At 44.9% G+C, this 12,633-nt stretch overlaps 1 protein-coding gene across 5 annotated transcripts in view; it reads left to right on the top strand.

The window, feature by feature from the left end:
* The window catches only part of LIN54 (lin-54 DREAM MuvB core complex component), a 55,720-nt gene that overhangs the window by 33,756 nt on the left and 9,331 nt on the right, over positions 1-12,633 (top strand). For 4 of the 5 annotated variants that reach the window (XM_067556839.1, XM_067556841.1, XM_067556840.1 and 1 more), the window contains 4 exons: positions 7,830-8,046; positions 9,670-9,743; positions 9,952-10,149; positions 11,544-11,635. In XM_067556839.1, the coding sequence (XP_067412940.1) occupies positions 7,830-8,046; positions 9,670-9,743; positions 9,952-10,149; positions 11,544-11,635 (581 nt within the window). The remainder of the gene's footprint in view (positions 1-7,829; positions 8,047-9,669; positions 9,744-9,951; positions 10,150-11,543; positions 11,636-12,633) is intronic. The other variant, XM_067556842.1, reaches the window with a different exon arrangement.

The following is a 12,633-nucleotide window of genomic DNA, read 5'->3' on the forward strand; positions in this document are numbered from 1 at the left end:
GACTGTCTTCCAAAGGCTCCATTTCACACTATATGTTGATTTGAATATAGTAGGCTTTGGTTTCTTTATGTTGGAGGGATTGTTGTGGTCTGGCCACAACAGGATGCATGATCTGGCGTTATCTTGTGGTTCACAATTCCCAGTAAAACTTTTGCTGTGTGATAATAGGTATATTGTAATATAGGAGCTCCCATGGGATGTCATGCTGGCTCTTTCTGGGGAGGGAACTTCCTTCAGATCTCATCAAGAGCCAAAATATTAACATAGTCTTTTATAGCATGGAAAAAACCTTCTTAACTGTAAGGAAAGCCAGCATCTTCTGAGTGAGTGTAAAATAGCCATGGAGCTGTGCAATGTAGAAAAGTGATTTTTAGGCCCTTGATGGAACATTTTTAGTCCGCTCTAAAGCAGAAGAGGTGGGTTTCACTTTAAGTGCAGCAGCACAGTTAGATTTCCAAGGGGTCTCCTGTTTGTACGTAAGAACTGAGTCTCCATTTTTGCTTCTCTTTGTTCTGAAAATTGTTTTTTCTTGTTAGTTTTTAAATTTGCCAGTAAGTCTGTGTTGCTAAAATATAAAATGCCAATATATCCTAAACCTAATGACTTCCACCTCTGCTCAGTTACATTATTCATCTAATTTAGCAGTAAACTTGGTCGCTGACTTGCAGAAGATTGCCTGTTTAGAAGCATCCCACATGAGCCCTCCCTGTACTTCAGCCTAGCAAAGTTTATGGGCTGCTTATTAAAAAGGAATAGCATATGGCCATATATTCTAATTGCCTGACCTCAGAGTATTGATCTTCTGCAGTTATATCATTAGTAGCTGACCAGCAAATGTTGTTCTGCACATGGAAACAAAATGGCTTGACTTTATTAAAGAGCATCTCATTAGCTACATAAATATGTTATTCTGGAGTGGCAGCTGAACTCTGATTTTCTGTGAATGAAATATCTATATAATACAGTTCCAGGATTGTCGCTCTGTCTGTGTGTCACTCTGAAGCCTTGAATGCCTGAGTCAGTGTGAAGCGATGGAAACAGCTATAAGCATGCCTTAGAGCTATTTTTGTTTAGAATATTCCCAGGTTCAGTCATCACTGGAATTCGCGGTCTGCTGCTTTCCAGTTTTTAAGTTTCCAACCTTTGTTGGCTTTTTAGACCTGGTCTACAGTACAGACTTTTGTCAACCAAAGTCAGCTTTTTGCACCAAAACAGTGGTGGTATACACACTGCAATCTCTGCCGATTCTCAATTCCCCTGATTTTGTGACAAAATAAAACCACCTCGATGAGAGGCGTAGAGCTTTTTGCGCCAAACTTTTAGCAACAAAGCGTCAATGTAGACACTGCGCTTGGTTGTGTCATGGTAAATGGACTCCAGGAAGTGTCCCATAATGCCTATCCTGACCGCTCTGGTCATCAGTTTAAACTCCGATGCCTTGCAGCCATCTGCCCGTCCCCCTTTAAATTCCCAAGAATTTTTTAAATTCCACTTCCTGCTTGGTTGGCGTGGAGAGCTCACATCTCGTCTTCCCAACTGACCATGGCAGCTCCACACACCAAATGCTCTCCCGCAAGGAGCACACTGCAACGTCTGGATCCGATCAGCATTTGGGGAGAGGCAGCTGTGCAGTCACAGTGCTGCTCCAGCCGAAGGATTTCGATATGTACAGTCCAATTTCTCGTTTAATGGTGGAGAAGAGCTATGAATGGGACACCCTGCAGTGCCATGCGAAAATCAAGGATCTGCGGCAGGGGTACCAAAAGGGAAGGGAGTCAAACTGTCACTCTGATGCAGAGCCAAAGACCTGCTGTTTCTGTAAGGAGCTGGAAGCCATCCTCGGCAGCGAGCCCACCTCCACTGCCAAGAGACCCATGGATACCTCCACGGGCTTGGTGAGAGCAGACACCGGATTCAACCCTGACGAAGAAGTCATGGACGAAGAGGTCAAGTTGGAGGACAGTGCGGAGCAGGGGGCCAGGTCATTTGCTGACCAGGGGAGCCAGGACCTCTTCTCAACCCCGGTGGGTTCGAACCAGGCCCAGCCCTCCAGCTCTGGCATGCAAGATGCAGGAGAGGGGAGTTTGGGTAAGCAATATTTTTGAGCTGATGCTGCTCAGTTACATGAGGTGCAGCTGTCCTTTTGCTTTGTTGCATTATATAGGTGGGTGGAGGGATATAAATGCGCAAGAGTGGTTGTGTTTGCATGTGCTTCCTGTTGCCCTATATAGCTAGGCAGTGCGGTGCAAAAGTGTGTTAATGCACACTTAAATTTCATGGGAATCCTCGAGAGATCTCTAGGAAACTTCCCTGGAGATACTTGCCAATCCTCTGCTGGAGATTCTTGGTAGAGCTGCTTTGTTTCTTCCCCATTGTAGGAAACTTTCCTGTGCCAATCGGCAATCACTTGTGCAGGGACCAAAGTGGCACACAGGCGAGCAGTATAGGGACCTGGTTTGAAGCTGCTCACATGGAGGAGATGCACCCAGTGGTGTACTGTGGGTCTCCGGTGCCTGGGGGCCAAGCCTGCATTTGCGTCTCCCTGTCCCTGTGCAGGGCAGGAGGGTCCTGGCACTGCCCCCCAGCTGCCCTGGGGAGGGTCTATACCTGGGGGGGGGGGTGAGGGCTTGGGGGGGGGTGCAAATGCAGGATTGGCTCCGCCAGCCTCCCCTCCCCACACTTATGCATTGTGCAGCGCCCGTCTCTCCTGCTCCAGCCCCGCAGCCTGGCACCAGCTCAGATAGGGCAGCTTCATCCCCCGGCCTAGGGGGTGGGTGCGCTGAGCTGGCCCTTCACGACGTGCAGGGAGGCGCAGGAGGCTCTGAGGGGCAGCCTTCTGTGACCGAGTGCTCCACCAGCACTGGCTCCATCATGACACCGGGCTTCCTCTTCACCACAGAAGAAGAAGCCCAGAAAACAGCGCCAGGCAAACGACCGTTCCCTCACGCGGAGGAAGGCTAAGGATGTGGAGTAGAGCTTCAGGGCAGCTCAGAGCCTGTGCACTGAGCAGCCCCCACAGGGGCAGGGTTCGCCCAGGGCAGTGAGCCCCTCCGCAGAGTGCCCTCTGACTCCAGAGTGCAGAAGGCAACCGCTACACCTCGCGATTCTGTCGACACTGGAGGCACTTCATGCGGCAACCAGCCTGTTGGCCCTGCCCGTTCCTCGCACCCCGTTGGCCTGGACGGAAAGAGCGAGGGGTAGGGTACCTGCATCGAGGGGAAAACCTCTGATAGGTCCCCCCCAGTGGCTGTACACTTCACCGGACGGACCCCCGATGCACCTCTCTGCAAAATGGGTCACCATGGAGGAGATAGATCCCACCGAGAGGCCCATCTCCTGGGACGCATTCCCTGGCACTGAGGCAGTCTCCGGGGCTGGAGCACTGGTACCGGAGGAGCCTAGACAGCCCGAAACGTCACTCACGATTACTGGCACCGAGGGCAGCAACATCGACGAGTTGATGCAGGTCCCGCTCAGTGTTGAGCAGACTCTCCTTGTTGGGAGTCCGGCGACGTTCTCGGTCACCGTCACCAATGAGTTTTCCTGCGCATGGGCAGCACAGAACCCGGTCACCAGCATCGCAGCTCTCGCCCAGGGAAGAACCCCGCCGACCGTGGGCTTCAGTACCGAGAGGCTCCCAGTCGCCCAGATGCCGCTTCCACTTCTCCTCCTATCACAGGGGCTCCTCCTCACCGAGTCGTCCAGGCAGTGACGCCACCAGTCACCGGACTTGTACTCCCTGTCCCCAAGACGTTGGTCAAGGGAGTGCCAGGATAGGAGGCACAGATACCGCTCCACCTCCTCTTGGTACTGTGAGACGGGGAGATGGTTGAGTTCCAGGCGATGCTGGTCACCGGCAGGAGGGTCCAGCAATTCCAGAGAGGGAAAAGACCTAGCAGCTCCCCACACCCAGCCTCCTCAACCTGAGGGGAAGGGCAAGGTCGCTGCCCAGCCACTCCAGAGTGGCCTCAGAGTCAAGGGCCACCTCAATGGCAGTACTGGAACCCCTGGGGGTTACAGGTGGTCTCGGGACCCTACTCCCTCGTCTCGTCAGGGAAGCAATCAAGGGCCCCAGCATCACTGGCAGAGGCCCATGACTCCAAGTCAGGGGAAGACACAGACCCTGTGGAGGGTACATCTGCAGGGGCTCCCATGCACTCAGCAGAAGTGCTGGCCCCTCCAGCACCGGGTCAGTCAAACTCTTCCTCCCCAGACGAGGCACTGGTGGCAGGCCCATTGGTCCCCTGGATGACTTCCGGGCACGCCAGGAGCTCCTAAAAAGGATGGCCTCCAGCCTCAGACCAGGAGCAGATGGACGACCTCTTTAACGTAGTGGCAGCAGCAGCACTGTGCCAGGTCGCACTGCCGGTTCATGAAGAAGTCCTAAAGTTGGCCAAGGGGGTCCAGCAAACTCCATCCTCCCTGCCCCCAACCTCGAAGAGGGTGGAGAAAAAGTATTACATTCCCACGAAAGCATTCGAATGGTTGTTCACCCACCCTGTGCCCAGCTCCCTAGTGGTGATGAGTCTCCAGGCCATCTAAAAAGGCTGCTTGTGGCATTAGGAAAGGAATTTAGGGCAGTTAAGCCGGCAGCTTCTTATTGAACTGCACTGAACGTTCTGGCCTGTGACAGGGCACACGTGCAGCCCTGACGGTGGCTGCTTTTCCAGGCACTTCTGGGGTTTGGAGGGAGCCCCGAGGTGCATGCTCCTAAGAGTGTGGCTCTGCAGAGGGAATATATTTCAGAAGCTCCAGTCAGAGGCAAACAACTTTTTATTAGTGACACCCAGTTCCAGAAAAATGTTGGGCATTTACACAGCAGGTTGACGACCTTTATAGGCATTAATTGAACTTGAAAAGAGCATGGCCATATTTCCATGAAAAAGCAGAACTAAGGCCTTAACCAAATCACAGGTGTGCGTGTGTCCATCTTCTGTTGAAATATTATGTTGGGGGTGTGGTCGCTGGAGAGGAGGAGCTGCAAGCTCATGAATCGATGGAGGTGGGTTCAGGAGCTGCAGGGTTGGGACGCTTGTCTTGGATGAGAAGGGCTGTTAGTGCTGAATACACTGACTTAAGACACTGAGGGGCTCAACTGGCAAAGAGTGCCTTGTCATGTAACAGCAGCTCCGATCAGGCCTGAAAACTCACTACACCCAAAGCCTGGCTGTCATGGCATTTATCTATGTCAAATGTTGTGTAAGGTATCATGTGAAACTTCTACTATACGGGTCATTAACATCATTGTGAAATATATGTATTAACGCTACAGGAGAAATTATGGATACTTCCTGAAACTAAGACTGTAATCAAAGAAAAAAAACACATACTTTTCCAGACAGGAGGGAAAGATAGTTATCTCCCCCTGTCTTTAATGTAAATTAAGCAGGCTTAGCCAAAGGCAATGGGCATTATATTTGCATACTGAGGCAATAAGAAAAAAAAATGTAACTGAAGATCAACATAGACAGGATGGTGTCTACATCCCAAAGAACAAACAGCAGGGAGGTGAGAGGGACTTTGTCTGGGGGTACATGTCAAAGGATACATTTCAAAGGTGTTAGTGGCCTATAAGAGGGGGGAAAGACATGATGTTTATCCATTTACTGAGAAAACCCTTTGTAGGGAGTAAGTGAATCATGAACATCTGGCTCTTGGTATAACTGAATACCAGCAAGCTCTACAGGAAGGTGAGAGACTGTTTTAGATAAGATTAACTTGCTAGAGTTAAGTTCTCATCTTGCAGAAGCATGCTAAATATTTTTATTTGTAACCACATCTGTTTTTACTAAATTTGCTTAGCATCACTTAAATCTCTGCTCTTTGTTGTTAAATGCATTCTTGGTTTTACTGTAAGTTCTTCTCAGTGTTGTAATACTAAAGTGTGACTCCTCAGCTGAGCTACTTGATAATTTCTGTGAGCATCCGGTGACGGGCTGGATATTGCAGAGAAACGCTCTTTCTGGGGGCTTGGGGACTAGGGTGCATAAAATGTCTTTGGAGGAGATTGTTTGGTCGGCTAACAGACAGGGAGCCGTCATCTAGTTTAGTTCCAACAAGTCTCCTTTTTTTGCTAAGACAGAGGGGTAACGATCATTCGCAGTTCTGGGCTTCCTGAGAAACTGTAGTGACTCAGCCTGGTCTTGACTGTTTTGTCTCACCATTATGCGTATATTTAACAATATGAATTGTTGTTTAAGGAGTTAAATACACCCTACATCTTATTCTCAGATCAAATCCTGCTCCCTTTGTTTAATGAACTGCTGGTTATTGCTTGGATACAAGCAATCAAAGAACCATAACTAACTCATCTGAATGTTACAACTTTCAGGACCTGATCCAAAGCTCATGGAAACAGTGACAGGCTTTCGGCTATCTTTATGAGCTTTGGATGAGGCCCTTCAAAGAATGTGTGCTTCACATTTATATAGTAATTCAGTTGTTCGCTGACGCTGGTCAGCCCTGAAAGGAGGAGAGGAAATTCTCTGCCCACATTGGTCTGACTATGGTAACATCACCTTAGCTATAGCTACGATTACAGATGTTGTTTTCTCTGAATTGCTCTTGATAATTAGGGTTACAGCACAAAAAGATTTTAAAAATACCCCAAGAAACAACATTCTCGTAAAACCTATGGAGTGGCTTAATGCTTTCAGTAGAATATAAGTAGATCTGGACTTTGCTCCTGCTCAGAACTATAGACGTTGGAAGATGAAGAGGGGGTAGGCAGCAAGGCTGAAAAATAAGTTGAAATAGCCCATCTAGGCAAGACAGAGTCATGGTGTGAATCAAAATTTTGACAGTGGGAATGAAGAGAATAGAGCAGATTTTAGAAATGTTCTGGAGGAAGAAACAACAAGTTTTGTAAAAGCCTGGGTATAAGGAGAGAAGAAAAACAAGGAAGTCAGGGTTTGGCGCTTGAGAGATAGGAAGTTGGTGAAGTTTGTAAGCAATGATGGAGAAGGGGCTTTTATAAAGTCAGGTGAGCAATAAAGGTGTATATTTAAAATAAATACATGCTCTCTACTCAGTTTGTAGATTAGGAAAAGCCTGAAATAATGAAGTCTTTCATGTTCTAAATGTACTGCTATCCTCAAATGAGATTTCTCATGCATACTGCCTACCAAATTCCTTTCCTGCTTCCTCTCCCCTTTTTTAAATGTTCTTTTTGTTGTGGCTTCTGCAAGTGATTTAATGGATTTAAATTTGTTTGCTACATTCTCAGTGCTTCTCATTACTTCCTTTTTGTCCTTAGCCAGTCCACGCACTATTGTCCACTGCTTCAAAGCCTCAACAGCCTCAGTTCCGTTTCCGGTTGAAGACTGTATGGTGACACGTAGTCTTCCTATACTGAGCTGTGGAAGGGATGCTCTACATAAGCAGAACTGAGTGATAGAGCGACAATGCGAGTCTGGGACCTCTACTTCTGCACAGACTGAAAAATCATAAAATTGATTTTGTTTTTATTCCCAATAATTGGGAAACAGCTCTCTCACTTTCTGCTGTATAGTTTTTGTTTATTTGACATTGGCTCTTGATTGAGGGGCAGTTGGTTTTGCTTATATAAATGATACTAGTTTATTTGGGAGTCTGTATAATTGATTGACAATGGGACTGACCTCCTTTGGCCCTGCTAGCCTCTGTGGCCTGGGGACTTACCCTTGCTGTGCCTCAGTTTTTCATTTGTAACACAGAGATGATAATAGTGACATGCTTCATAGAGGTATTGGGAGGGTTAATGAACTGTTCACTAACAAATATAGGGATAGAAATGGTGACACTTCCATACCAGTGTCAGGTAACTTTGTGCTACCTGTGTTGTTTAACAGGCTGTGAAATCAGCAGTACAGACCATCACTGTTGGAGGAGTGAGTGCATCTCAATTTAAGACCATAATTCCCTTGGCAACGGCCCCCAATGTTCAGCAGATTCAGGTACCTGGAAGCAAATTCCATTATGTCAGACTGGTTACTGCCACAACAGCCAACAGTTCAACCCAGTCAGCCAATCAGAATCCTGGTATCAACACACAGCCTCTTCAGCAAGGTGAGTGGTGTCAATCCATACCCTGTTTTATTTGGTCTAAGCAATTCATACCCTAATTTAGGTCTAAGCACTAACAGATATAAAAGAACCCACAAAGGGTAAAAAATGGTTAGATGATATAGATCTGTGGCCCTGGCCAGCTGCGCTAGTTTTGTACCAGGCCCCTGGCTGTGGAAGGCTCCATATTCCACTACACCAACTCTAGGATGCATTTGAAAATGCTCTGATGTTGAATTCCTCATTCCCTAGAGACTGGTTCCTGGGGAGCCTGATATGCTGTTGTTCCCAGGGGAGAGTGTCAGCCACTCACCTTTTTGGGTGACTGGTGAAGTCAGATCCCTGTCTGTGCCTCAGTATGCCTAAATGTGAAATCTGGGCAGTACCGTGCATACCTCACTGGGATTAATGTTTGCACAGCATGTTGAGATCCTTTGATAGACACTGATTTAGAACTGCAAAGTATCCTCTGTTTTTAGTAGGCATTTTCTGATGGTGGTGATGGAATGGGCTGTAGCAAACAGAAGATTTCAATGCGTGTTCTCCCCTTTGCATATTTACATACCACTCCCATTAATGCCAAGAGGAGCGCTGCACATAGACTGATTAGAACGGTTCATCTTATGCACTTTGCTAGGTGGCAATATTGAGTACTTAGTAAATACATTATGTTGGCATAAATTGAAGGGACAAGGGGAATGATTTGGTGAGCAAAATTAGGGGAGAAAAGGCTGCCTATCGTGTCTCGTTTAAGGGGAAAATATAAGATCCAATTTGATCCTAAATTTAGGTTTTGTGAAAACAATCTTTGACCAAACTTAAGACAACTGTTTTGAGCAGTTACCATAACATTATTTTGAATATGTCCTTTGGAACTGTTCCCATGTATTGTATAAATTCCAACAGGAAAAAAAAAATCTTGTAGTGTTTTAGTGCAGACTTTGCAGCATTGTGCTAATACTATGTAAATTGAAAGTGAAGTAGATTCGAACCAAGAGTGAAACTGACTAGTCTATTTTCATTTAGTTTTTGCATCTCTTTCTTTCCACTTGGCCAACCAGCGTAAATAGTGAAGAGTTAATTCAATTTTAAAATTCTTTAGTTCCTTACAGTAACAATGGTTTTAAAAAAAATATTAGTTTTTTTGATCTAGCAGTATTTTCCCAGGGCCCGATCCTGCAAACACATACTTAGCTTTATGCACATGGTGCTTTTCATGTGTGTCAGTGTTTAAGAACTGGGGCCTAAGTGACAGAGATCTAGAGAATCAGCTGATAATTGCTTTCAGTACTGTGTTTCCTGAAAATAACAAGTTTAGCTCTATTTTCAAAGTGCTATTGGAAAAAACTGTAATAAAATAATTACTTTATAAATTAAGCCCACTCTCAGTGCACAGTTAAAATGTAAAACAAATAGAACAACAGTAAATAAACAATGTAGAACTCAAATAAAATGCTACTAGCATAACCAAAATACATAAAAAAAGGCAATAAACCCCACCATGTTACACAGAAAGGTAACTTTTTATTCTGTGTAAATGGAAGTGATAAATGCTTCAGGATTAAATTTTAGAGACTCTAAATGTGCACATGCAGTGTGATATGTGATATTGTTTCTTTCAATCAGCTAAGCCAGTGGTGGTGAATGCAACCCCAGTGCGGATGTCTGTCCCAATAGTACCAGCTCAGACTGTCAAACAGGTGGGTTTAATGTGAAATCTATATTCTTGTCTCTGTTCAGCTGGCAAACAGATGTCAAAATTCTGGCTCTGGAGGTAAAGCATGATGATTTAAACTGTTCTGCACAGATTTGTGTCTCAGAATGATTTTATTTGAATTCCAGTGTAGTTTTCTGCAGTGGATAAAGAACGGTATGCTGATGATGTCCTAAGGTTTCTTCTCTTTCCAGGTGGTGCCCAAACCAATCAACCCAACTTCACAGATAGTCACTACTAGTCAGCCACAACAGAGACTTATTATGCCCGCTACTCCTCTGCCACAGATACAGCCAAACCTCACTAGCCTCCCACCGGGCACGGTACTGGCACCAGCCCCGGGCACAGGAAATGTAGGCTATGCAGTTCTTCCAGCTCAATACGTTACTCAGGTATGGGGTTAGCATGGGGCTAAATGATGAAATGACACAAGTAATTGCAGAAGGCATCTTACATTTGTGTTAACGTTCTTGAGCCCTTCCTTCAGTTTCGGGCTTTGACTTGCCCTTTGCCAAAATCTGGTCAAGAAGCAGAATGAAAAGGAATGGGAATTAAATCCATGATTTAAGATTGAAAAGGTCAGCAACATGTACAGGGATTTTTGCTTACATGCTGTGAACAGTTAGTAGAGACCTTGTTATACAGTTCTGCCTGCAGTGGTCTAGCATTTTGTAGGTAAAAAAGATCTGGAATAACACAGTATTACATAAATTACATAGAATCAAATAGGATCTTGTTCTTGGCACAAAGAAGCAATGGAAGTAAGACAATAGGCCAGATTTTCTGAAGTGGCCAGCACCAGCAGTTGGGGCCAGATATTTTAAAAAGAGCTCCTCCTGTGTTTGGCATCTGAATGAAGTGGCCAGATTTTCAGAAGTGCTCAGCCCCCAAACAGCTCCTGTTGTTCTCAAAGGGAACTGCTGGCTGCTGAGCTCCCTTGAAAATCTGGCCCAGTGCAGAAAAATAAATGTACACAGAGAAAGCAGTGAGTAAAAAAAAAAAAAAATACAAAGCTTAGCCACGGGGGGGATTCTGATGAGCTATGTGTGAGGAATGCTCCTGAAGTGCGTGCTTCCTAGGAAAAGGTCCAGGGTCCTGGGTCCATGGGCCTTGCTGCTTATATTTCTTGCACCTAACTGGTCGTGGCATGGAACAAGGAAGCATGCAGATAAACGCTTAACAGTACCACAGTCAAAGGGAGTGCAAATAAGCCATGGTGTCTTATTCTTGTTAAAGTTGATTCTGAATGGATTATGACTTTGCAGGTTGTTTTATTAAGTGGGGTAACTGTTTGCTCTGATTCATGCCTTGTAGCAGTGATCAGGCACCAAGATCCACTCTGTAAAGAAAGAAAATGGATCTGATTAAAAGGGTTAGAACCGTTTATATAACTCCAAGCTTTCACTTGGCAGATAGCTGATATACAAGCTATTTGTAAAGCATTTTAGCATCCTTCAGACTGAAAGTTACTACATAATGTAAGCAGCTTAAAATAATGCAGCCCAAAGGTTCTAAGATGAAATGGACAAAAATGTAAAGTAAAATAGAGTAGGACATTTCTGCTGAATATAGTGTCCCTTAAACGATTTACGGTCTTGTGAGTTTGTGAAACTTGCAAACCATTCACAAAGTTGGATTAGGACAGTACATGATATATATATATATATATATATATATATATATATATAGCATTTTCATAAATGCTTACTAAAAACAGTGTACTACACATCTTGTGGTATAAAATTATTGAAACTTCAGAACATACATTTACTCTGTGTTTTGTTAGCTACAGCAGTCATCATATGTATCGATAGCAAGCAACACTGGTTTTACTGGGACATCTAGTATCCAGACCCAAGCAAGGCTACCATTCAATGGGTGAGTATTTTGAAATACTTTTTAAAAGCTTGTCACAACATCTTCCAGAAGGAGAGTATGATGATGTATTTAAAGGGGACAGACTATACTTGTCTGAAGAGTTTTTAAGGAAAAATTAGCAGGGTGGGGTGGGGAGGCTGCTGTCTGTGCTGTTCTTGTTCTGTGGCAAAATAAAGAACATCTGTTTCTGTGGCTGTCAATCAAGCACCTTTTACCCTCACTAAACTCTGTCAAAGTCAAATCTTGTATCTTCTTTTAAATCCCATAGTAGGAGTTTGAACAGAGAGCTGGCCCGTTGTTAATTTTAGGTATTGCGGTAGCACATAGGACCCCTGGTCATGGCCTTTCCCTTGAAGTTGATTGGAGCAGCTGGGTACTTAGTACTTGTGAAAACCCAGCCATTTACCTAGGTGCCTGAATATGAATTAGGGAACTTAACTTCAGGCTCCTTTTTTAATAAAAAATAAAATCTTGGCTTAGTTTCAAGGTAACGCACTGAAAGTGGAAACTTTTCAAAGTGTTATGCCTCCCACCACCCCATTCCCTTGCAAGTTTAGAAATTTTACCTGGTTGTGCTGAGCCTGCCTTTTTCTGGAAGTACATTTGGAAGTACATGTGATTTAAAAAATACAAACTAAACCAAAAAAAAAAAATGGTCTGAGCTAATCCTGAACCCATGTCTTATTTCAGCTTTTGGGAGTACACCAGGATCAGGGGTCGCCACTTATGCTCAGAATATAGCTGGCCAGATACGATCACTGAAAAATCCTAGCTCTCATTGGTGGTTAAGGCTGATCTGACACAGAATACTTTTTATGTTAAACTAAATGGCAGGGTTCATACACTGCTTGCCCCTTGTTCAGATCTCTGTCTGCTTGCCTAGGACAGTCACTTTGTCATTTCATTATCAGTCTTAACTCAGACATAACTCGGATGAAGAAAGAGGCATAGTTTGAATTTATGTCTCTTGTATAGTACTGGGTTTGGTTAGATTTACA

Source organism: Emydura macquarii, unplaced genomic scaffold (assembly GCF_026122565.2).
Source record: "Emydura macquarii macquarii isolate MOO-44397 ecotype Brisbane River unplaced genomic scaffold, CSIRO-AGI_Emac_v2 contig_1790, whole genome shotgun sequence".
Classification (NCBI taxonomy): Eukaryota; Metazoa; Chordata; order Testudines; family Chelidae; genus Emydura; species Emydura macquarii.